The sequence below is a fragment of the Brachyhypopomus gauderio genome, chromosome 2 (genome assembly GCF_052324685.1).
Source record: "Brachyhypopomus gauderio isolate BG-103 chromosome 2, BGAUD_0.2, whole genome shotgun sequence".
Classification (NCBI taxonomy): Eukaryota; Metazoa; Chordata; class Actinopteri; order Gymnotiformes; family Hypopomidae; genus Brachyhypopomus; species Brachyhypopomus gauderio.
The window spans coordinates 2,100,850-2,125,257 of NC_135212.1; the positions used below are offsets into that span (position 1 = coordinate 2,100,850).

The window sequence follows — 24,408 nt, forward strand, 5'->3', positions numbered from 1 at the left end:
CCACTTCTGAGAAGAATGATAGATGGCTTAAGGTTCTTGGCAAAGAGCTATGAATGTGCTTGATTCTGCAAGAAACAATACTCGTACAATACTTGTTGATAATAAAACACTGGATTGCATTTTGATTGAAATGAAAATACATGTTCTGTTTAGAGCAGTGAAGCCATCACAATAGTGTGCGGAACGTAGTCGTACACAGTTAAAGGGAAAATACAAATCTGTCCATACATAGGCTAAATGTAATTATGACAGGAAACGAAACCCACATATAAGAACTTGTTCGCCACAGACGATGGTTGAAATTAATGGATTCTGTAGTTCGGATGGGAGGGGCACTGCAGGTATTGGTGTATAAATGTCATCAGCTCTGTGGCATCAGTTAGAACTCGACACTTTTCTACCGTCCTACAAGACCATCTAGACTGGGTGAAATAACTGGATGAAATAAGTGATCCAGTTTGCGTTTTTAATTACACAATGGAGCTCTTAAAATTTTCTGTTTTAGCAGTGGCTCTTTACACGCACGTGTACACCGACGCCTCGCGCCTCAGTGAGGACAGGGACGCGTCCGTGGACACCTGGCAGGTAAGCGCCTGCTTTGACTTTCTTTAATTATATATCACAAGATATTGTCAAAACCAGCAGCATTTCTATTTCAGGACGATCCGGCAGAGAGTGGTTTAACACTGCGCTTCGCCGACCTTATGAAGCGCTCCAAATCACAGCAGTTTCACGGATTAATGGGTCGCAGCTCTGGTGATTCATTCATATTGATGCACACACGCCGTAATCTCATGATTACACTAGAATATATTAGGATTTAGTTCGACAAGGACAACTAACGTACTTTGAAGAAAAAAAGAGTTTCTTTCCGTCGGGTTTTTAAATGATGAAGAATCTCTTAAATTAACCAGTGAACAACTCATCAGATTAACTGAAATGTGAACATAATCTAAACAAGATTTCGAAAATGAATATGTCTGATTCTTCTAGGAATCTCTCCTCCCATGCGACTGGGTCGAAAAAGTAAGAAAAATTATCTCATTTGTATATTTTAACACTTGCTCTGTGTTCAAAATCAGCACTTGTTTTTTTATTTTTAGGAAACAAAGGAGAGATGTTTGTTGGACTAATGGGAAGAAGATCTTCAAATGGTGGTAAAATGAGTTCATTTGGTTATGTCTATTCTAAAGACAATCTGAATCTATGTGGATTTGCTTTTAAAAGTCTTAGATAAACGTCTTGGAAACTATAGTCTTAACTAGTTCAGAATTTAAATGGTCTTGTGTTGGAATTTAAATTAAAGGCATTTTCCTTTGTTCACAGATTTTGAAAAGGAACTGGAAAAGCCACAGTTATACTAAGCAAATTCCTGGAGAAAATTTTAACTCCTGTCAAGAAAGAAAGAAAGCAATTGCTCTGGCACATTCACACCAATTACAAGAGATGAGTTTTCAATAAATCTGCATTTTTGTAAACATTGTATATTAAGTGTTGCTCCAAGTTATTTATGCCTCGGAACAAAATGAAAGTCATCGTCTCCTGTAGATATTCTTTAGAAATTCATTGTAGAATTAGCCTAATATTATATATAATATCAAATAAATAAATAAATAAATAATATATATATATATATATATATATATATTTTTTTGAGCATTTACATATTAAGGGACCAGCTATTTGTGGTAATCTGAAACTGAATCATTTAAGTCATTCTCCAATTAATTAATAATAACACATTAAAACAAATTAGCATCTAATAACTTTTGTTGGGTAAACTCTAAACTGGCTCTAAACAAACTGACATAAACACACAGCTTTATCAATTTAGGAATAGATGGGAATGTGTTAGCTAGTGGAGTCTGTTTAACGAGACACGTTTAAAATGTCACATCACAGACGTTATAACAGGGGATTTTTCACTCTAAGTCTTCTTTACTCCGCAACATTAAACAGCGTGATCAACGTCTGTCCGTTGGGTGTTGTGAGATGGAGCTGAACGCACACACGTGACAGTCTCTGACACGTGGGTTCCTTCTGCGGCGTTCCCAGTCACGTGACACATTGGCTCGCGCGCTGCCCACGCGACGGTGACGTATATTATACGCGACTGTGTTGATCCCAGCAGGACGTTATTGAATTCAAAAACAAGAGTCTCCGTGTTGGTGAACTAAGTGATAAACATCACTATAAAATTACAGCTTCGCCGTGAAACAAGAGCGTGTGAACGAGTATGTACTTTACAATGTGTGTAGCTAGATAGTTAGCTTTGGAGGAGAGACATAATGGTGTTTTACTGCTGTGTGTATAAGTTTAAAAACAACACAAAGGACAAGAGTTTGGCGTTTCACAGGTGGGGGTGGATGTGTGACGCCAGCACTGATGTTTACAGGGTTACATCTCAGTGTGGACCTTCACCCAAGGGTCCTGCTGGCCAGCTGTGTGCCATGTCTTGAGTGTTTTAGACTTAGATTTGTTTAATTCTGTTGTCTGTCTATCAATCTGTCTGTCTGACTGTCTGTCTGTCTGTGTGTAGCTTCCCAACAAAAGATTCGGAGTTGCGTAACAAATGGCTGAAGAACATGAGATGGAAAAACTGGACACCGGCGCCACATAGTAGAATATGTTCTAGACACTTTGAGAAAAGATGTTATAGTCTTGTTGATGGGCCAAGAAGAAGACTTCATTCCTGGGCAGTTCCCACCATTTTCTCTTTCCCTGCTCATCTGCAGAACAGGATGGTCCGTCACTCACACTGTGTATTGTTTAATAAGAAAGTTATTAAATGCTCTATTGTCTTTTGCCAAAAGATGAGTAGTACTGTATGTGAATTAAATCCTTTTTTTTTTCAGAGAAATATTAATCCCAGAAGTAGAAGGGCATTGGTGAGTTGTGCTATAGTTGTGTTTGTCTATTGGTCACATGTGTATTGAATGATTGCTGTCATATAATGAGCCTCTGGCTTAATGGAGATCAAATTTCCTGCTTCACTTTTGATGCACAAAAAGCAACCCATAGAAGAGTCAGTCCTGTCCCTTCCTCCGAGAAGATCATCACACTGCAAACCTGCACCTGTAGCTTGTGACAGACTGAAACCAGCCGCACACAGCACTGCACAGGGGTCAGAAGAGCTCGGCTGCCAAAGTGACCCAGAGTTCAGTGTGGAGGACGGACCAGACCCGGTGGCCCACCAGACCCTGGTAAAACCTGAAAAGAGGTCTGTTCATTTACATACCTGTCATGTGTTTCGGCCCACTAAAGTGTGTACTGTATGTGTGTAGCCTCTACTATGTAATCTCTATGCATGCAGCATTGTTATAATTACACAGTTAAGCTCACAGTGCCAGATCTTGGGTTACAGTTTACTTGATTTAGCAATCATGATGTTAATGTCAATTTCCTCTTTGAAACATTTACATTTTGTCTCAGTCTAATGTGTTATGCCATTGTTCAGTCAAATTGTTTTTATCCTTACTTCCTGAACAGGCCGTGTCCTCCGTGGACAATCCTAGGAGATGAGTCTCTCGAGAGAACCATGACCATACCGAGTTTCTTTCACAGTGCCTACTGTTTGCCCAGGGTAATGTAATGTGCATCAGCTGCGTGTAGTTATGTAATGTATGTTCAGTTGTGAGTGAAGACAGTAATGCTTTGGGTCCGTTCTTCATTGTTATGTTTTCTACTGTTTCTTTACTCTTCTACATTTCAGAGTTTTCACTGGGATGGAGACGCTGAATTAAATACTGTAAGTCACTTTATGTGAGACATAATCTATTAAATGCTTTTTTACAAGTGTAATCTGTTTCATTACTAATCATTCTTTGTGTTATAGATGCCACATGTAGTGTATGGAGTCTCAGGACAAACAGAACCCAATATTATTGAGGTAGGAATAATCATGTCAGTATTTTCTTTATTCCTTCAGCGTCTTCATCAATGTCCCTCTAATAAAACGTGAACACACCCCTTTATCTCAGGTCAGGGAGAGGTGGGAGTGGCTTGGTCTGGATGTGCGGGGGCCGTTTCCCATGACGGTGGGCGGGCATGTCCACATCATGACCCTGACGGACTATCACTCCAGATGGGTAGAAGCTTTTCCGCTGACCAGTGACGTGACGAGAGACGCTGCTGTGTGTCTGGCCGGGGTCGTCCTCCAGCTGGGATACCCTCTGGCTGTCCTCTCCAGGTTTCCCACAAGGCTCCTCGTAGACGTACGAAACACCTAGCTTTGGTTTTTCAGGATTGATGTGCATGTTATGCGAGTGTCATTACATACTGCAGTGCTTTTGTTTGTCAGATTAATCGAGATCTGAAAAAACACCTGAACATAAACACAAGCTCCCTGGTCATACACCACCGCCAAACTGGATACTTGGACCAGGTGACCGAGTCCCTCCTTAACAAGTAAGTAATGCCCACTGTGCTGCAGCACGTTTTGAGGAGAAAAAAAAGTGTCTGGTGGTTCCTGGAAGGCAGTATGGTCTATCTTTCAGTTAGTGTTCCTATCTCAGCAGCACACACAAGGGCAGGTCAAAGAAGGGCGGGGCTTCTGTGTCTTCTGTCTCACGGTCTTCAGTGTGTGTGTTTGTGTGGATGACAGGATGGCCACCGAGCTGGTGACGGAGTATCCGGACACCTGGCACATCCACCTGCCCGCTGCCTCCCTGCGCCTGTGCTGTACAGAGCACCCCAGCACCGGGACCAAGCCCTTTACTGTCATGTACTCCTCTGGCCCGGCCGTCTTCACCTCCCCCAGGGACCTACCTGTGAGTGGGATCCAGCCGCTCTCACTAGTCTCACTAGTTTCAGACACGGGTGAACCAAACCCAGGGCAGCTGCTATTTTGTGTTCTGTTAGTCTGTTGTTATTTGCACAAATATGCAAGCTTTAAAAATGCAGAGAATAAATAACAATGCAGAAATAGAGGCCCTATTAGACACACGTGCCTTGCACCAACATTTACTGGTCACTTCATTAGATAGGATTAGTAACACAGTAACATTGCTGGGTCTCAGTAAAAAAACATAATTAAAAACACATAAACAATGACTGCATAAGCAATAAAAGAAAGTGTTTTGCAGTTAAGCGACTGATAGCCTGATATGTTGTATATGAAGTTCATTTTGTTCAGTTTTTTTTTGCATGTGTTGGTTTAATTGAGAATGGGTTTGTATTTCCAGTACAGCAGCTCTGACATCAGCCTGAGTTCCTTCGTGATTGCATCCAGTGAAGGCAGCAAAGAACCACTGAGCCCAGCAGAAACTGAGCCCAGTACCTCCAGTAAGAGGCTCACTGCTGCGTCAAACACCATGTTTACCCCTGACACCATTTCACCATTCTGTTCAAGATAAAAAAAATATTGTCTGCCTAAATAGTGTTTTAAGTTAAGTGTAGCAGTATTTCAGCTGACCTACAGCTTGTTTAAATCTGATTTAAAGATAAAGGTAAACCTGACATGAGCATTACTTTAGCAGTTTACATGAACTGTTTATTACAGTATTATGTATTGGGTTTTATTGCAGTCTTATTACTGTCTTATGTGCTGGTTTTTAAATATATCTCTTAGGTGTCCGAAAAGTTGACTTAACAGAAGTTCCCTAAGCAAATGTGGCTCGCGACGTCTGAGTGTGGGGACCTCGTGCTCATTGCAGGCACGTGACCTACGCTTCCGGTTCGGATGACGTCCACGTCACGAACAAATCCACTTCAGATATGAGGGACCGGTTCAGGTTCTGTCCTGTTGAGGGTGCACTGTACAGAATGTGTAAATATGTGAATTTCTTCTAAAAAAAATTTTTTATAGTTACTTTATTTGCTTTGATATAACTATTTTGATGCGTTAAGATATCGATTAAAATGTTTCCCCTGGCGCTTTTTATGACCTGTTTTGTGATTTTAAAAAGCTGCATTTATGTTTTAATCGCAATTCCTTTAGTCACATTGCATGAAAGATGAAATCTTATAGATCACTCAAAAAGCATAACCGATATTTATTCTGATTAAATATTGTTTGGGAAATAGACTATAATGAGGTGGTCACTAGATTTTAGAATGAGTTCAGAATAAAATTATCAATATATATATTTTAAGATTCCACTTCCATACAAGTGATTCTTTGACTTTATATATAATATACATACTACATTTAACGCTTAAAATGTTTGGCAAAAGAAACGGAAAACTGGTTACATCCTATCTTAAAACCTTACAAAACTTACATATAGGAAACTTTTTAAGCGCTATAACTCGCTAGCATGGAAACGTGACCCATCAGTCTGTACTGTTGGACTGGGTTTAAAACCAGAACCAACATGGCCAGATTGGTGAGTTTATAAAGACTTCGCCATCTGGCTGTTTAAAACGTTCTCCCTCCACCGCCACCAGATGGCGCCATAGCCTACACGGCACTGGACGGACCAGATAGAGACCGAACCTCCACGACCTTTCGGTTTGGTTACAACTACGAGCTGAGTCCTTAACCACGTGAAGTCTTCAAGGGAGATCAACAAACGCGTTAACTTTGCCTTCATTGCAAAAATTGATTCGTAATTTAAACGCCTTCCGATGTCCTGATTTGTCGGTGGACGTCTGATCATGAAGAGGTTCATAATTGGAATCGGGGGGTAAGTGTATTTTATGTTATGAAGATTTGCTCCTCATTGTACCTGATCCATCTTAGATGTTCCTCAGGGTTGACTGTTGGTTTTGTTGTAGGGTGACCAATGGGGGCAAGAGCACGCTGAGCAGAAATCTCCATAAAGTTCTCCCCAACAGTTGTATTATTTCTCAAGATTCATTCTTCAAAGTAATCACCTTTTATCACCTTATTGATATTAGAAACTAAGTTACTGGATGTCTCGCTGTTATTACTGCGAATCCTAAAAAACTCTCAACATTTTGACCAACTCTGTGCTCCATCCCAGGACGACTCCATGGTCCCAACCGACAGTCGTGGATTTAAGCAATACGACAGTAAGAACTTGTGTTTTGGCAACCTGAATTATGAGTAAGACATAAAAGTCCTTCTTAAAATCGCCCACCGAATGCAATGTCTTAATTATGCTGTATGTTTACAGGTATACAGCCAAATGTTTTTGTTATTGGAATATTAAAGGGATACTTCAGCACAAGATTAAGTTTGCACTTTTCCACATACTCTAAACTAAATGTGGTTAATCAGCAAAGGTATGTTTGGTAACTCATCTGTCCTTTACTAGTTTGGCACTAGAACTCTGAGGCTGACTTAGCTAGCTAGCATTGTAATTCATTACATCTTTTCCATAAATCCATGCGCAAATCTTTACAAATTTACTGAATCTTGTTCCTAAAGAATTTCATGCAGGACTGCTTGTGTATTTTGAGATGCTGTAACACTGTAGTATAAATATAAGCACAATTCTGAACAAAACATATCTGAACACTAATGTGTTCAGAGTGCTATCTTGTGTGGCCAGACTATCTTTCTCTCAGCTCTTTCTGTGGTATCTGCAGTATGATAAGAGGTGGCGTCATGAATTCACAACATAGACGTATGGTAGACCACTGATAAGCTAAGTGAGTGTGATGTAGTCAAACCGCCCGAATGTCAGGTTGTCAGGTGGTAAGGAGTTCAACCTCAGACTTGTGGGCAAAATGTTCAGTTTCAGTTGGACCTCGATCATCAGACGTTCTGTCAGTTACCAAACATGCTGTGGCTGATGCACTACATTTGAGGTGAGGGAGAAAACGGCGTTTTTAGTGAACTGGTTTTCTGAATGACGGGTGTTGTTCACATTACAGCTCTGGATGCCCTGCAAATGGACAGGATGATGAGTGAAATCAGTTCTTGGCAGCAAGACCCTCAGAACTTCATGCTCTCCAAAGCCAAGAGCTTCATATCAGAAGGGACGAGAGTATTTTCTCTTATAGTGGAAGGTTTTCTCATCTTTAATTATAGGTAATTCACCCGGTCCCTCTGGTTCTCAACTTGTGGGTCTCAGTAGCAATTCAAAACATGGGCTTTGAAAAAAACTGCTTCAGTAGAACGCTACAGATGTGGGCTGGAGATGTGAGCTGGTATTTCCTGCGTCATAAGGGCCTCACTACCGTGATGTTCATCTTCAGCTCTAAGGGTTCACCTGCACTAGTGTAAATAGGAAGTTACCCATGACCACCATTCTTCAATTAATGAGCCTATCAAACTACAGTGATCGGTTAATTCATGTCAATATGTTCTATTTCCAGTCCCTTGAACACGTTATTCGACAAGAGATACTTCCTGCAAATACCCTACGAGGCGTGTAAGCTGCGTAGAAGGTGAGGTTAACGTGAAGGTGGGGGGAAGGTGGGGGGGGGGGTGAGGAGAAGGTTGGGGGTAGATGGGGTAAAGGTGAGGGGTAGGTGAAGGTGAGGAAGGTGAAGGTGGGGGTAGATAAGGAGAAGGTGAAGGTGAGGAAGGTGAAGGTGGGGGGTAGATAAGGGGTAGGTGAAGGTGGGGGGTAGATAAGGAGAAGGTGAAGGTGAGGAAGGTGAAGGTGGGGGGTAGATAAGGAGAAGGTGAAGGTGGGGTAGGTGAAGGTGGGGGGTAGATAAGGAGAAGGTGAAGGTGAGGAAGGTGAAGGTGGGGGGTAGATAAGGAGAAGGTGAAGGTGGGGTAGGTGAAGGTGGGGGGTAGATAAGGAGAAGGTGAAGGTGAGGAAGGTGAAGGTGGGGGGTAGATAAGGGGTAGGTGAAGGTGGGGTAGGTGAAGGTGGGGGGTAGATAAGGGGTAGGTGAAGGTGGGGTAGGTGAAGGTGGGGGGTAGATAAGGGGTAGGTGAAGGTGGGGTAGGTGAAGGTGGGGGGTAGATAAGGAGAAGGTGAAGGTGAGGAAGGTGAAGGTGGGGGGTAGATAAGGAGAAGGTGAAGGTGAGGAAGGTGAAGGTGGGGGGTAGATGAGGAGAAGGTGAAGGTGGGGGGTAGATAAGGGGTAGGTGAAGGTGGGGTAGGTGAAGGTGGGGTAGGTGAAGGTGGGGGGTGAATAAGGGGTAGGTGAAGGTGAGGAAGGTGAAGGTGGGGGGTAGATAAGGAGAAGGTGAAGGTGAGGAAGGTGAAGGTGGGGGGTAGATAAGGAGAAGGTGAAGGTGAGGAAGGTGAAGGTGGGGGGTAGATAAGGAGAAGGTGAAGGTGAGGAAGGTGAAGGTGGGGGGTAGATGAGGAGAAGGTGAAGGTGGGGGGTAGATAAGGGGTAGGTGAAGGTGGGGTAGGTGAAGGTGGGGTAGGTGAAGGTGGGGGGTAAATAAGGGGTAGGTGAAGGTGGGGTAGGTGAAGGTGGGGGGTAAATAAGGGGTAGGTGAAGGTGGGGTAGGTGAAGGTGGGGGGTAGATAAGGGGTAGGTGAAGGTGAGGAAGGTGAAGGTGGGGGGTAGATAAGGGGTAGGTGAAGGTGAGGAAGGTGAAGGTGGGGGGAAGGTGAAGGTGCTGCAATGGTTCTGACCTCATATTGTTATGGGAAGCTATTGATCACTTGTCGTTCAATTAACAGCTCAAGGGTGTATGTGCCTCCGGACCCCATCGGTTACTTCGACGGGCATGTTTGGCCCATGTATCTTAAAAATAGAAGAGAGATGGAGGACACAGTGCGAGACATTGGTCAGTATCACAGCACCTTGTGTTTCTGTCCTTTTAAGGACGGATCTACAGTGAAGATGGATGATATTCTAGATCAGTGGTCACAAGGGCCTCACTAGCTAGTAATGTGAAGGTCATTGTAGAGGTTTTGTAAATCTGATGCAACCTTGAAATTGAAATAAATGGAAACATGAATACCAATTCAAAATGCAAAACTGTTCTCCAATGCATTTTTGCTCTTTATTCAGTGTTCTTAGATGGGACTCAGAAGAAAGAGGTGTTGCTCACCAGTGTTTATAAAGACATCCAGCAGATTCTTCAAACTATTCAGAAATGAGGAGTTCTTACGTGAGTCGTTATCTTGATTCTCTTTAGCCTCTTTCTTGAGTAATTTAATCCAATTTATTCATCTTCTGCCTTTTTAGAAGTGATTTGTAAATAACTAGCTTTGTTCCTGTCATCAATGTATTTTATGTTTTATAATAAGTCTTGTGGTTTTTTGAGGGCCAGTTTTGTGTAAAAAAAAATATATATTAGTGTTTTTTTTTTCTTCTCAGTCAGTATTCATTTCTGTTTGTTTCTATTGCTTCCTTGCCACAGTATTCCACTGCGTAACTTTGATGTATTAATGCCAAGCCACCTAGAGTAAATATGAATGGTACTGAGGTAAACATGAGTTGTTCAGATGTATGTGCGACAGTTCTATAAAAGTCAGTGCTGCTTCCCTTTCCTGTTATACCTACTCAAAATCAGATCTTCAACAGTGAAACCTCAAAGATTACATGCAATTATGAGTGTGCAAAATAACCATTGATGCCTAAATGAAATACAAATGCTTGCTGATATGAATGTCATCTTATAGTTTGACCTCTTAACATTGTTTATATCAGCTTTACGAAATAAACTCTCACTTGTTTAACTAACCGAGCATATTTTCATATGACCTTTCAAATGGATATCTGATAACAAGATCTGCTATCTCGCTGCAACTCAAATCTGATAATTCCCCAGATACTAGGCAGCTTGCATACATTAATGACTGTAAAGCTTGTGTACCTGTTATGTCGTATTTACTGTATTAAAGTTACAGTATGTGGTAGGACTGATTATCACTTCTGAGCATCATCAAGGGTGTCGATGATACAAAGACCTCGATTCCCTCAACATGCTGTTTGTTCTTCTAACATCTTCACTGGTTCATCAGCAGCTGATGCTGTTTTGACCCTTTTTCACATTGTTGACTTGATTGTTCAGCGTATGTTGTCAGGCTCTGTTCTCTTTGCAGCTCATGAATGCCCATGTTGGTTTGGGCCAACTATGGTAAAATACAAGTAAAACCACATATATATGCTGCATATATTTGTGGTACTATTGTGGTACCCAAACCATCAGTTTAAAAAAAGGCTGTTTACTCAGTGGTGCTTTGTACTCTGGTTGTTATTTCATAACCACTAAATCTACAGACCTTCCCACAAATATTGGGTTTGGGACATTATTGGCCTATTTTGACACCATGTGCAGTATGTGTTAACTGGGTCATATGAATAAGGTATATGAACTTGCAATATTGGGGAACTAGTGAATGCTGCATGGTGCCTGCGAGCATTTCAAAAGATGATTAAAGCACATAAAGATATTTGTGTTCATGCACTGCAACACTTATTATACTTGCAGATGTACAGTGTGGTCATCACTGCCTAGAGAGAAAACGTGTTAAGTCCTGCAGCATAGGAACCACATTACTTCTTCTCAAGAGTTCTGCTGAGCATTTAGCAAAACAGCAACAACACAAATAATTAGAAGTGGCCGAGCAGGCCAGAAATTAAGGTACTTGTAATGAAGGGGAGCTAAGAGGCAGACACAAGTGGTGAGGGGATCTGGATTTATTAGCTGGGGTGCTAAGACGCACGACCAGTAGCCCCCTCCAGCTACATACCTACACGGAGGGCATATTTCCTTGGTATATATGCCAGGAAACTGACATGAACACGCACCGGAACTACATATACTAAACAATACAACTGATGACTTAAACCAACAGAATATAACTAACCCAGAGAGATGTACAAATAACAACCTTACAGATATTACGAAAATTTAATTGGGGAACACGGAGAGGCAAAAAAAAACATAAAAGATAAATAGCCTAAAGGAACACAAACCTATACTAAGACACTACATAGCAGCGTAGATAAACGATCATCATCATCAAAACAAATGAACAACCATATTGACCTACAAAGAGATCAGAAACATGGAATATATACTCCAAACAAATCAAATCACTAATGAAACACCTGAAAGAAAATCAAGAGAGCCATGACAAATATGACATGACATTTTTTTTTTTATTTACAAAAGCCCTAAACAAATCATGTCAGAAGCGTGGGGGAAGGGGCAGGCCTTTCATTTCCTGCTCATCAAGCCGACGTACGTGCCTGGAGCTGCAGTTGTGCAGATGCGGCCGAGATGCGAGCGCTGCGTGCGAGCCTGTGCATCACTGCGGCCCTCCTGGGCGCCTGCAGAGCCTCGGCGTGGACGGGTGAGAACCGCCTCCTTCGTTAGCGACTCCTTTCTTAGCAGCTCTGCTTCACACAACAGTCGCTTTTCGTCAAAAGGAAAAAAGAGACGTGTGTTCAGATTTTACATTTACACATTCAGCCCTGAAGTCGGTTTCCTTTAGAGCTTGAGAGTTTGGATAATGCGACCTAAGTGTATATGCCTGCAAAACATATTCTTGTTACTAACTTCTGGTTCTTTGCATCAAAAATATTTGAACCCATTTTCAGCTGTGCAGAAAACTCAGCTTAGTTAATTAATTTTAAAAAATCGTAGAATACCTTTAAACCTTTTAATTAATTTATTGAGGAAGATTAAATTAGTTCTTGCATAATGAAATGCTTTACTCATTCTAGAATCATCTTTACTCTTAACTATGGCATATACTAAGACTGAAACTCTGTAAAGTTGACAGAGGAGGAGTCTCAAAAATGCAACTGATACCTATACATATAAACATCATAAATATGAATGTGTTGTCTATGCACTGTAGTAAGGATTATAAATGGTTAATATATGCAATTATACCCATACAGGAGAGGGGTTTAGAATTTTGTACTGTCACTTTGACCTGTTTATATATTTAGAAAGTCCTTCCAACCTTGAGACAAACATTCAGTTTATTTATTTATTCTGTCTTAGATTAAAGCTACTGATCAGGTAAAGCAAGAGAATGTGGTCTTATATCTGTGGCTATTCGAGTAGGTGTATTTTTCTGTATGTGTTAAGCCACAATTAAGTCAATTGAGTAACATGCAGCCCACTAATGATGCTCATGTGTGCCAGGTCATTGGCCACCTGCATGTATTGGTTAGTCATGTCAGTCATGTCAGTAATTGAGAGAGACAGTGTGGGGCACACGATGGTCAGTAGGCGGACAAGTTTCAATCATTTGAAGGCTAAATCATCAGCAAGTGTAATCAAGCGTTCCAGATGAAGTGTAGCGCACCTCTGTCTCAGTTCTTCTATCGTTTCATAGATGACAGTGTTTGTCCTCAAAATGTTGACCATTTGATCTTCCTTTAACTTTAACTAATCTGAGTTGTTTATTGCCAACCTCGGCGGTAGCAGAATAGCAGTAAAAAATGTTTTGAACATTGCCATGTATTTACACAGACTCTTCAGTGGACAGTGATCGTGTTATAAAGCCAGAAGGAGAGACTCTGACCATGGAATGCATTTGGAAGGAGAAACCGAGGGGTTTATATGTCTACGTCAGACGTCCAAAGAAACTTGAAGTGTTATACTATCATTTCAGTAATCAGAAGTTAACTGAAAATAAAGAGTACACAGGAAGACTGAACATCAGTAATAACGTGAACAAAATCACCATAGCACTCACAGACCTGCAAATGAAGGATTCTGGTCTGTACTCATGTGTATTCAACAGAATGGATGAAAATATACAACTCGTGGAAGAGGTCGGAGGTCATGTTTTCCTCTTCGTGAGAGGTGAGTACCCCCCCCTTCCCCGATTGTGGCCTGATAGTATTCCCGTGTCAGTACGGACTCAGCCGTATATCATACCCTGCTTCTCTCAATGTAAATGACACACTGTCTAAAAATCATTGTGATAAAAACACAAACGATAGGTTTGAAGGCCTGCAAGTTCTGGATTAGTAGTGTGACGTAAGTGGTTTTCTGCAGAGAGTTCTGCAGAGAGATGTCCAGTGAGTGAATCTGCAGCTGTCCCCGAGTCACTGGTGCTGCTGTTAGTAGTGACGGCGTGTGCAGTCCTGCTGCTGTGTGCCGTGGCCGTGGTGGTGTGGATGGGGCCCAAGGTGAGCACAGCGCGAGTGAACTGTTGTGTTTTGGAGCTAAATGTGCATTTGCATATGGGGATGTTGAGTGTGTGAGAGAGCTTCTGCTTACATCTCGAGTTCACATGCTAGGTTCACACATCGATTGCACAAATGTGCATTTCCCGACAAGCAACCCACTTTGTGCTTTCCACTAGCGTGTGGTTTTGACTTTAAAATCTAGAATCTCTGACTCATGTGAAATGTGACATTTGCTTTTGTGTTTAGGTGAAGGCCCTGTGTCTGAGTGGGGGAGAAAATGTGTCCAGGACAAATAACTCTGTCTATGAAGATATGCGTGTCCACCGTGTGCAGCTAAAGGACTGAGCTCGCCTGGAGATTTTAAAGTAAAAGGTGGAACTTCTAGGAGAATGCTCAAAACAACCTCCCTGAAACGCATTTGGCAACGTCTGATAAAAAAGAGACTTCTTAAGGTCATGAAGCACTTAGTCAGAAGTAAATTTTTTTCTTCTCTTCTTCTTTTTTCTCTCTCATCTTTACTGTCTTTCTCTCTTCGTCAGAAAAGATCTGACATTGACACCACTGTGAGTCAAGTTTCAGCAGTAAAAACACAGCCCTGTTTACTATAAAATTATAAGAACCACAAGGGACCCCTCTGAAAAAGCCAGCATGCAATACTATATGTCATATAGAATGTTGAATAGAAATCTGGATCATCTGGTGGTCTCTTGTACTTTTAGAGATTTTTCTCAGTCAGAAAGTGATCATATTTATTTACTTTAATTAAATGTTTTTAAGGTTAATTGTAGCATTTTACTACTACAAATTGTACTATATTTACTATGGATATATCATAAAAAAGAGTAGCAATGCTCACTTTCTTCCTACCACAGCTGTATAATGTTTCAAAACTAAATTGCATCACACTGTATTTCCAGTGCAGGTGGTTCTGTTGGGTCTCGTATGGCGTCCTGTTAAATGTTTAATGATGAAACCCAGACAAAGAAAAGGGGCCTCAGCCAAATATTGTATCTATAGTGATAATATCCACAAATATTTTATCTGCATTCTACAAAAATGCAAATTATGGAAAAAAAAGATCAAAAGTGTCAATAGGTCAAGTGTCGGGGGCTTAGCATGTGCAGAAAACGCAGGTCTCCTGAAACATGAATGTAGTGACATTCAAAGTGCTCAAATACAAACCACGTGACATTTATACAATAATCAGCGATATGCTGGTTGAAACACACAACCTACAGTATGTACACAAGGACAAACGGCCCTCAGGCTGTGAACCCAGTAATGGGTAACAATCACCCGTGGAGCAGGGACACAACATAACACAAACACTGTCGCTGTTGAAGGCGACGGCTAGCAGGGCCCTCCATATCGTGACATCCTTCATTGTAAATATCTAAACATTTCTATGTACATGTATAATGTTTTAACATAGGCCTACATTGTTTTGTAGAAATAAATATATACCTTTCACTATATGATGCGTAATGTATATGTAGAAAGTTTGTTACTGTAGTAAGTGTAACAAGTATACTGTGCCTCAACACAAAATGCTATTTTGCAGTGTTACATTTAGAAGAAAATCACTGTTGTGACTAGACCGACTCAAAGACATCTTGACAGCAGTATAAACCCAGAGTCACTGGTACAGTCAAACAGTGCAAAACATGTCACCCAAATAGCAGCAGCTTCAGAATAATTTACCTCTGGCTTTTTCATACTGTTGAGTCATATCTTACACACATGTTGATGTCCCAGTGAAATGTCACCTCTCAACATAAACCACACTGGAGTTTCTGACGGAGAATCGTGTTCTTAGGTGAAAGAAAACAATGCGCCCCACTATCATAAAAAATACATGTCCCTTGCTTTACTTAGTGTATATTTACACAAATAAGAGCCGTCATTCTCCACCAGACAGACATTTCTTGTTTTTGAAATGGACACACACACACACACACACACACACACACACACACACACTGTACCATCACCACATATAAGAATGCTTTGACATCTAAAGACGTCTCTAAGCCAGGGGTTATCAGGAAAACAGAGTGATCAAAACACTAACCGGACTACATACAATAACTTTAAAGGCTCATTAAAACATAACCAGTGCAATAATATTTTAAACAGAGTGCAATAATTATGTGCAATACCTCTTTGGCTTGTATATTCTATTGTTTATTATTATTTATTATTATTAGTACTAGTTTTTTAATCTCTTTAATCTGTATATATCCACTCTTTTTTCTCCTATTGTAATGATGCTATCAACCAATCAATCAATCAATCAATCAACAACCTGTACCCACATTTTCTCATTGTCATTAAGTCACGACCCACTTTTATACAATACAAATGTTATAACCAACTAAACAATTGGTTGTTACCAGGTAAACAAGATGGTTTGCATGCAGAGGTCCAGACAAAAATGACTCAAGATGACGGTGGGTCCTAAAATAAAAAAAAATCAGACGCCACTTCTAGGCGCCTTAATAATATACAAACTAATCAGGTCACCTGTTATTTAGGATCTCTGCCGTCCAACGTGCCTGGTGTCTTTCTCTTCCTTGTAACTGCAGTAAAGTTGGTTTCACATTTGCTTATACACATATTCAGAATTAGACGTGTTGTTTTAAATGTATTACTGTCACCGTCTACAAATAACCGTCTACAAACGAAAGTGGCAATAATAAAGGGCCCGGAGCACTGTGCACTCGTTTTTCTGCAAATGTTTCAATACTTTTTCAATTATCCTTCATAAAACCATAAAACAAGTTGTTACATATTAAATGCATCCTAAACAACAACCTACAACTCTTGAATGGGTACCTCTTTGTGGTGGTCAATTGTTTGGTTAAACATTGCAATAGCTGTTAAACAGTCCATCATAAGACCATAAAACAGGGTGTAAGATATTAAGATATGGGTATTTAAAACTCGGATATGAGTATTTATACCTTGCACCAATTTGTGCTGGTCAGTTTTTGTCAAATATTTCAATATCTTTTAAAATGCCCATCATAAGAACATGAAACAAGTTATATTTCTTTAAGTGCATCCTAATCAATATCCTTGTTTTGTGGACTTATGATGGACTGTATTTTAGTTGCAGTCTGGAGTCCTGGCATGGCTGTGACTTTATGTCTTTTTTTCAAGATAAAAGAAGAGGGGTGTCTCAAGAAAGCCCCTACGCTAAGGCCGCTGTGTCCATTTCTAATTAAGTGTGAAGTCATATTGGTGTTCTTCCATAAACACGTGTTACACCACATCTTCAGCTCACTCACCAAAAACATTTAGAAAGACAGTAATATGTGCAGTAACAAATATTAGGAATTAGAACTGTCAGTGATTTATAAAAGCTGTTTAAAAAATACAGGATGCTAACTTTAGATTAGGAACGCTAAGTTTTTAGATTATTTTTCTGTGTCACAACAGTGGATCATTACATCGCCATGGCAACGTGTGCTGCATGCTTACCATGTTCTGTGGTAATGGTCTTACATGTGCTATGTTTAGCGCTACGTGCACAAATGAGATTCAGACACTTACACTAAGAAGAGGTTGCAGAATGTTCTGGCCAAAATTGACCTGTCTACTCTGTTAGAGTGGCTTCTAATGGAAAGTAATGAAATTTCAGCCTTCAAACCAAACCATCCGAAAGGTGATGCATTATTGATGCAAAAGCTAGCATTAATTATTAACAATATGTTTATTAACTATATGAGTGGTTCCCAAAGTGGGGGTCGCACCCCCTAGGTGGGGCGCGGAGCTATTGCAGGGGGGGGCGCGGAGCTTGGAAGTAAAACGTGTGTCAATATGGGGGGGGGGGTGTGGGGGGGGCGCAAAAATATTCTCATCTACGAAAGGGGGGCACGGCAGAAAAAGTTTGGGAACCACTGAACTATATGATGTAGATAAATCTGTGCATTATCATAGGTTGAAATGTTTAGCCAGCAATAAGAACTGCATTTTGCCTCATGTATATTTTACTAAGTTATGGTTTATTTGTTCAAAACAACATGCTGGATCCACTGGTCTCTTTTATTTGACCTGCACGCACTACATGTTCTACCTCTCCCACCTCCTCTGGGGGCTGATGGAAAAGGCTGCGTGTCACGTCTCAGTTGGCACGCAGTCAAACACAAGTTAGTGTGGACACACACACCCCCGCACTAAGCTGCAGAGCACAACACACCCCCAGACATGTCTTCCGCTCCTTTTCACACATACCTGACATCGATTTTACCTCCAGAACACTTAAACCTGCAGTTACAAGAATCCAGTTGCGTGTGATGTATTTCCTTTTCAACTTTGCCCATCTTTCTTTTAGAAGAAACAGTCAATGTTTTCGTGTGACAGCTTTGATGGTCTGCTGTTTTTATGCTAACACAGGAAGACCACGCGTGCGTGGGTCTTCATCTTCATTCTGGAGGAGTTCTGACAAAAAGAAATCTGAAAGAATCGGCTTTTGGTTGTGTATATTGAAACCAGCACACATACTTCCTTCCTTCTGTTTGATTAGAAGGAACATTTACCTGACGAATTTTAATGTTGCATTGTGTTCCAGGTTTGAAAAGTGCTGGAATTTTGGCTAACGTACTTTAAAATGCTTGGAATTGTAATTGTATTTTGTTTAACAACAAATTGCTGTCTGACTGAAAAATTCGCTGGTAGCCTATTACGTTTACAAATACAGTAGTGATGTGTCGGTGGTGATGTTGTGTCAGTAGTGATATGTCGGTAGTGATGTTGTGTCAGTAGTGTTGTGTCTATAGCGGTGTGTCATTAGTGATGTTGTGTCAGTAGTGTTGTGTCTATAGTGGTGTGTCGGTAATGATGTTGTGTCAGTGGTGATGTGTCGGTAGTGATGTTGTGTCCATAGTGGCGTCTCGGTAGTGATGTTGTGTCAGTAGTGGTGTGTCGGTAGTGATGTTGTGTCAGTAGTGATGTTGTCTCCATAGTGATGTGTCGGTAGTGATGTTGTGTCAGTAGTGGTGTGTCGGTAGTGATGTTGTGTCGGTAGTGATGTTGTGTCAGTAGTGATGTTGTCTATAGTGGTGTGTCGGTAATGATGTTGTGTCAGTGGTGATGTGTCGGTAGTGATGTTGTGTCCATAGTGGCGTGTCGGTAGTGATGTTGTGTCAGTAGTGGTGTGTCGGTAGTGATGTTGTGTCAGTAGTGATGTTGTCTCCATAGTGATGTGTCGGTAGTGATGTTGTGTCAGTAGTGGTGTGTCGGTAGTGATGTTGTGTCGGTAGTGATGTTGTGTCAGTAGTGATGTTGTCTCCATAGTGATGTGTCGGTAGTGATGTTGTGTCAGTAGTGGTGTGTCTATAGTGATGTGTCGGTAGTGATGTTGTGTCCATAGTGGCGTGTCGGTGAGGATGTTTTGTCAGTGGTGATGTGTCAGTAGTGATGTTGTGTCCATAGTGGCGTGTCAGTAATGATGTTGTGTTAGTGGTGATGTGTCATTAGTGATGTGTCAGTGGTGATGTGTCAGTTGTGTCAGTAGTGATGTGTCGGTAGTGATGTTGTGTCCATAGTGGCGTGTCAGTAATGATGTTGTGTTAGTGGTGATGTGTCATTAGTGATGTGTCAGTGGTGATGTGTCAGTTGTGTCAGTAGTGATGTGTCGGTAGTGATGTTGTGTCCATAGTGGCGTGTCAGTAATGATGTTGTGTTAGTGGTGATGTGTCATTAGTGATGTGTCAGTGGTGATGTGTCAGTAGTGATGTGATATGTCTTCTTTGGCTCCTTCTTCTTCCTCTCACCGTGATGCGCCCTTCAGCGGTCTGTATGTCTATTTCCATTGGGTATTATCCTGTGCTAGTTTAATATAGAATAGGTATTTTATAGTATTTTGTTGGTTGTTGAATAAATCTGGTTAATTGTGTAACCACAGTCTCCCTTCGTTGTAGCTGAAGTGTGTAACGTATTTGGCGTAGAGAGTCCATGAGAGCAGTCCGACAAGGAAACAAAACCAATACATAGACACTTAGATGGCATAACCACAAAACACAACACAGATTAAACGTTACCACAACAAAGAAACTGAATAACAGGAACAGAACTGTCAAAACCAACACACTACAAAAATACTCAGTTCAGAGAAACAGGCAGGTTAAGGTCCTCCTATCTACATTAGAGCTGTAGGAACTAGCAGCGGAACAACTGCTTCCTGCTCTGGTCATCTCAAGCTGCAGCTCTCTGCACCAGGCGATGGTTGTCAGGATGTGGAGTCTGGGGGTAACGCTGGCTGTCCCCGCTCTCCTCCACCTGTCCTTGCTGAGAGCAGGTCAGAAATACAACATTTATTGGATGCATTTTGGTTCAATTTTGTGCAAGCGTCTACTTCAGGCACACTTGGCATTTGAATTGCACTCAATATCTCTGAATCTTAACATGTCTTTCCACAGCCTCTGCAAAGCAGAGCGGCGCCGTTATGAAGAAACGAGGAGATGTTTTGACCATGGAGTGCACAATGGAGAAAGACCAAGAGAGAGTTCATCTCACCGTGACACGCCCCAAAATGCACACCGTGCGGTTTCAATACGACGGCAACACAAAGCAGCTGGACTGCGGTGAGGAGTACAGACCGAGAGTGAGAAGCAGACGGGACCTGACAGGACTCACCGTCCGCATCTCTGACCTGCAGCCGGCCGACTCAGGGCTGTACACGTGCAACAGTACACGGAAGGACAATGGAGCGGAGGGAAATGATGTATTTCTGATAGTGCAAGGTGAGTCTATACCTGCCTTTATATCTGAGTCACTCTCACAACATCAGCAGCAACCCAACAGTCTGTTAGTATGGTGAACGCTGATGCACACTATAAGTCCACATTTTAATCTATTTTTAGACTGCTCTAAATGTTGAATTAATAGTGACCGACCGAAGTGTTCTGCAGAGGGATGTTTTGAGAAGAAGGGTGCAGCTGTCTCCAAGTCACTGGTGCTGCTGTTAGTAGTGACGGCGTGTGCAGTCCTGCTACTGTGTGCCGTGGCCGTGGTGGTGTGGATGGGGCCCAAGGTGAGCACAGCACAAGTGAACTGTCATGGTGTTTTGGAGCTAAATGTGCATTTGCATATGGGGATGTTGAGTGTGTGAGAATGTGTCGGAGAGCTTCTGCTTTACATGTTCCTGTGTTACCTTCACACATTGAGAGCATATATATTTATTTCCTGACAACTGACTTTGTACTTTCTACTTACATGTGGTTTTGCCTTTACAAGCAAGAATCTCCCACTTATCTGAAATGTGACATTTGCTTTCGTGTTTAGGTGAAGGCCCTGTGTCGGGGAGAAAATGTGTCCAGAACAAATAACTCCGTCTATGAAGATATGCGCGTCCGTCGTGCGCAGCTAATGGACTGAGTTCGCCTGGAGATTTTTACTTTCATCAACGAAAAGTGAATTTTTTGAAAAATGTTCCCACCAAAAACCCTGAAACACATTCAGCAACGTCTGTTAAACAGGATATTTCAGGGGTGGTTAAGCACTTAAACAAAGCTGCTCTCTAAGCAGAACATTATAGCTTTGTCTCTTTTTTATGTCTCTTCTATTTTTTTATTAACTCTTTTCTCTGCCCGTGTCTCTCTTTCTCTATGGCATTACTTTGTGAAGACTATTGAAAAGAAACCTGGATAATCTGGTGGTCTCTTGTCGTGTACAAGGTTTTCAGAAAGTGCAGAAATGAAGCAAGCAGCCGTGTCAGCTCGGAGGTTTTTGGTTTGGGAGGAATGAGTGCAAGCAGCTCTGTATTTCCTGCAGAGTGCAGATGATTCTGCAAGTCATGTTTGGCATTCTGTGCAGCTACCAGTTAATTTGATGAAACCCAGACAAGGAAAAGGTGTCTCAGCCAGAGATTCAGAACATATCCCGCAGTACTTTAGATTAGGAGAGCGTTTGAACAGAAGGTACAAACAACACATTTATAAACATCTTTCATTTTATGAGAGGAACGTTCCTGCATTCATACTTAATGTTTAATTTCTAACTAATTGTTACCGTCAAAGTAATTCTGGGTTTAGTGATATTAGGAATGCTGTGATGGTTGTGCTAGTGTACAACAAACTGCATCTGAGACTTTTAAAGCCTTGAAATGTAAATACTTCTCCAAGAATATTCAGTAACTTTTTGATTTTATAGGCCACCTTAAATAGTGATGTCATAACACAGTGTGTATATTGATGTAAAAACTGTCTGCATTCGTGAATGTATATTTTTAAGTTTTTATATAATGTTCGTTTTGATATACATAGGAACTCAATTAATATAATGTGTAAATAACTTTTGACTGCTGTTATGTTTTATTTTTGACATGCCAAACCAATGAAAAAAACATGTTATTATGCTCAAATAAATAAATGTTGTCTCTGCTACCCAAGCACAAACTCCCAGTCGCTCTCAAACACATACAGCAAAACTCATCGCTCGCTAACACACATATACAACACACACACATACAATCGAACATTTACAACTCCCCCCAAACACCCCCACATCCCAGCCCATGGCACCTCACATACACACTGGCTTTCAAAATATGAGCCCCCCGCCCCACCACCCTATTTGATTTTCTGACACCCCCACCCCCGCCATTGCAGTCTAGAACGGGCCTACAGCTTCATGAAGAAGCTACCTGTGTTCTCCGTCAGTCCTGAAGACATTCTCACATATGCAGAACACTTGCAGAGTGAGGAGTAAGGGTTCTGATATAAAACCAAGGTGTGAGTTTCACTTCCTATTTTTAAATGGCCAAATGTGAAAAACCTCACATAAACAAATTTTGAAAACCTACCAACCATCCTACCAACCCTCTTGACTAATGAACTCTGAAGTCAGTGGTCATAGCTAAATGTGATGAGGGTATCCTCTGGGTGCTGCCCTACAAAGAATACACGGTCAGACTCTTGAGACCATAATTTCTCATGCCCCTGGCCATCACTGATTGGTTCATTATACCAAACACTAAACTTAGAAAGCTGTTTGTAGCTCACATGCAGCAACATTAAAAACAAATATCGGACATACAACCATTTTCAGACTATAATTACTTTTAAAAGACACAAAGTGAACCACCATGATGAATCTCTTATCAGACAGAATCTTCTTGCTGGCATGGATCATGGCATCAAAATTCAAAATAACTTGATGTAATTAAATTAAAACCAGAGGACACCCGAGATTATTGCATTAGGCATTATGCTGGCATATTCATGGCCACTTCATCACATGCATTGTGAATAATCCCCTCTCCAGAATTTCTTAAAGTAAAGGAAATGTTTTTTTTATTTTTATGCAGGAAAATATTTCAGTGGTGTGTGTGTGTGTGTGTGTGTGTGTGTGTGTGTGTGTGTGTGTGTGGTATAGTTAGACAAAGGAAATGTACATGCCATCTTTGCACTTCAGCACAGTTCATAATTCAGCCTATTTCTGCAGATTTTCAGAATACATTACCCGCATGCTTTAAGGGACTCTGATTAACCAGGGGTTAGTACTAATGATTTAAGGGACTCTGATTAACCAGGGTTAGTACTAATGATTTAAGGGACTCTGATTAACCAGGGGTTAGTACTAATGATTAAAAAAACTTGACAACCACAATGAAAGATCAACATTTGACTATTTCACCATCCAGCTGTAGCTACATATCTTTATCATATTGATGTGTTTAGATGCGTGGAGACACACTACACATATTTTACTTTTTATACAACATAACACTATTTTTCTGTCCTACATATTGTAGAAATGTAAATATATATTCACCCCTGAACCAAGAGAAATCGGGCATCTATTTGGCAAGTCTAGTTTCTGATTCTGAGTCGGCATGTTCCACTATTGAGGTAAATACTACTTTTTTCATATTTAAATACAACAGCACCGCCTATGGGCAAAGTACAATTCTATATCTCAGGACACAAGTGCACAATCCCACCCATAACAAACAAAAACAAGTTCATCAATAAAGTGTATTCAGTGTGTATTACATGTAAGGCAGAAAATACTATTAACATAATATGATATAATGTAACAGGTCGTTGACATTTGCATGCGCATGCGTGGTGCTTCATTCCAGTCACTAAAGCAACCATAATGGTGGTTAAACTCCGAGGCAGATTCCTTGGGTTATATCTGCACACCTTTTCGTGTAGACGGGTTTTTGTAGTTCTAAAAACTACGATGGATATATATATAAACTACTAAAAATGGTTTATTTAAAACTATATATAAAACTATAACGCCACGGATTTGATTTGAAGAAAACATGAACATGTTAAAATAGCGCAAAATATTCGTTTTAAGAACATTAAAGTATTTTCAATGTGTAGTTTCTTTATTCTACCCATAATTGCACAGATCAGCTATAAATTATACAGTACAGTATGCCACTGGTACCGCCCTAAAGTTCGCCGTGCGGTAAGGTCAGGTGTGTACTGTAGGTCCACGGGGGCGGGGCCAGCCTTCAGG

The 24,408-nt window shown here is 41.0% G+C and overlaps 5 protein-coding genes across 8 annotated transcripts; all 5 read left to right on the top strand.

Annotated features, from left to right (window-relative positions):
- The first annotated feature begins 396 nt into the window (after positions 1–396).
- tac4 (tachykinin precursor 4) lies at positions 397–1,463 on the top strand. The gene is made up of 5 exons (XM_076997373.1): positions 397–585; positions 660–756; positions 994–1,026; positions 1,104–1,157; positions 1,327–1,463. Exons 1-5 carry the CDS (start codon positions 478–480, stop codon positions 1,362–1,364), a joined length of 330 nt encoding a protein of 109 aa, XP_076853488.1. The 5' UTR covers positions 397–477; the 3' UTR covers positions 1,365–1,463.
- Positions 1,464–2,091: 628 nt separating this feature from the next.
- Positions 2,092–5,873, top strand: LOC143483405 (gypsy retrotransposon integrase-like protein 1). 3 transcript variants are annotated; one of them, XR_013122492.1, is made up of 12 exons: positions 2,092–2,234; positions 2,540–2,744; positions 2,856–2,888; positions 3,012–3,220; positions 3,490–3,583; positions 3,713–3,748; positions 3,836–3,889; positions 3,981–4,214; positions 4,301–4,407; positions 4,604–4,769; positions 5,189–5,283; positions 5,570–5,873. XR_013122492.1 is itself a non-coding variant. In XM_076982255.1 (12 exons), the coding sequence occupies exons 2-12, from the start codon at positions 2,586–2,588 to the stop codon at positions 5,602–5,604; spliced, it is 1,227 nt and encodes a 408-aa protein (XP_076838370.1). In that variant the 5' UTR covers positions 2,092–2,234; positions 2,540–2,585; the 3' UTR covers positions 5,605–5,873. The 3 variants fall into 3 exon arrangements, 2 of the variants coding, with proteins under 2 accessions (XP_076838370.1, XP_076838380.1); XM_076982255.1 differs by having other exon boundaries at positions 5,184–5,283; XM_076982265.1 differs by lacking the exon at positions 2,540–2,744 and having other exon boundaries at positions 2,112–2,234; positions 5,184–5,283.
- On the top strand, positions 5,627–11,760 carry nmrk1 (nicotinamide riboside kinase 1). 2 transcript variants are annotated; one of them, XM_076982296.1, is made up of 9 exons: positions 5,627–5,767; positions 6,388–6,626; positions 6,718–6,808; positions 6,927–6,975; positions 7,783–7,939; positions 8,227–8,298; positions 9,504–9,610; positions 9,838–9,937; positions 10,190–11,760. In XM_076982296.1, the coding sequence occupies exons 2-8, from the start codon at positions 6,598–6,600 to the stop codon at positions 9,924–9,926; spliced, it is 594 nt and encodes a 197-aa protein (XP_076838411.1). In that variant the 5' UTR covers positions 5,627–5,767; positions 6,388–6,597; the 3' UTR covers positions 9,927–9,937; positions 10,190–11,760. The 2 variants fall into 2 exon arrangements, with proteins under 2 accessions (XP_076838411.1, XP_076838403.1); XM_076982288.1 differs by having other exon boundaries at positions 9,838–11,760.
- A 190-nt stretch (positions 11,761–11,950) lies between these two features.
- On the top strand, positions 11,951–15,402 carry LOC143483412 (T-cell antigen CD7-like). The gene is made up of 4 exons (XM_076982276.1): positions 11,951–12,131; positions 13,265–13,600; positions 13,796–13,929; positions 14,176–15,402. Exons 1-4 carry the CDS (start codon positions 12,059–12,061, stop codon positions 14,272–14,274), a joined length of 642 nt encoding a protein of 213 aa, XP_076838391.1. The 5' UTR covers positions 11,951–12,058; the 3' UTR covers positions 14,275–15,402.
- A 2,384-nt stretch (positions 15,403–17,786) lies between these two features.
- On the top strand, positions 17,787–22,316 carry LOC143483437 (uncharacterized). The gene is made up of 4 exons (XM_076982297.1): positions 17,787–20,230; positions 20,352–20,675; positions 20,844–20,965; positions 21,217–22,316. Exons 1-4 carry the CDS (start codon positions 20,155–20,157, stop codon positions 21,307–21,309), a joined length of 615 nt encoding a protein of 204 aa, XP_076838412.1. The 5' UTR covers positions 17,787–20,154; the 3' UTR covers positions 21,310–22,316.
- The last annotated feature ends 2,092 nt before the right edge of the window (positions 22,317–24,408 follow it).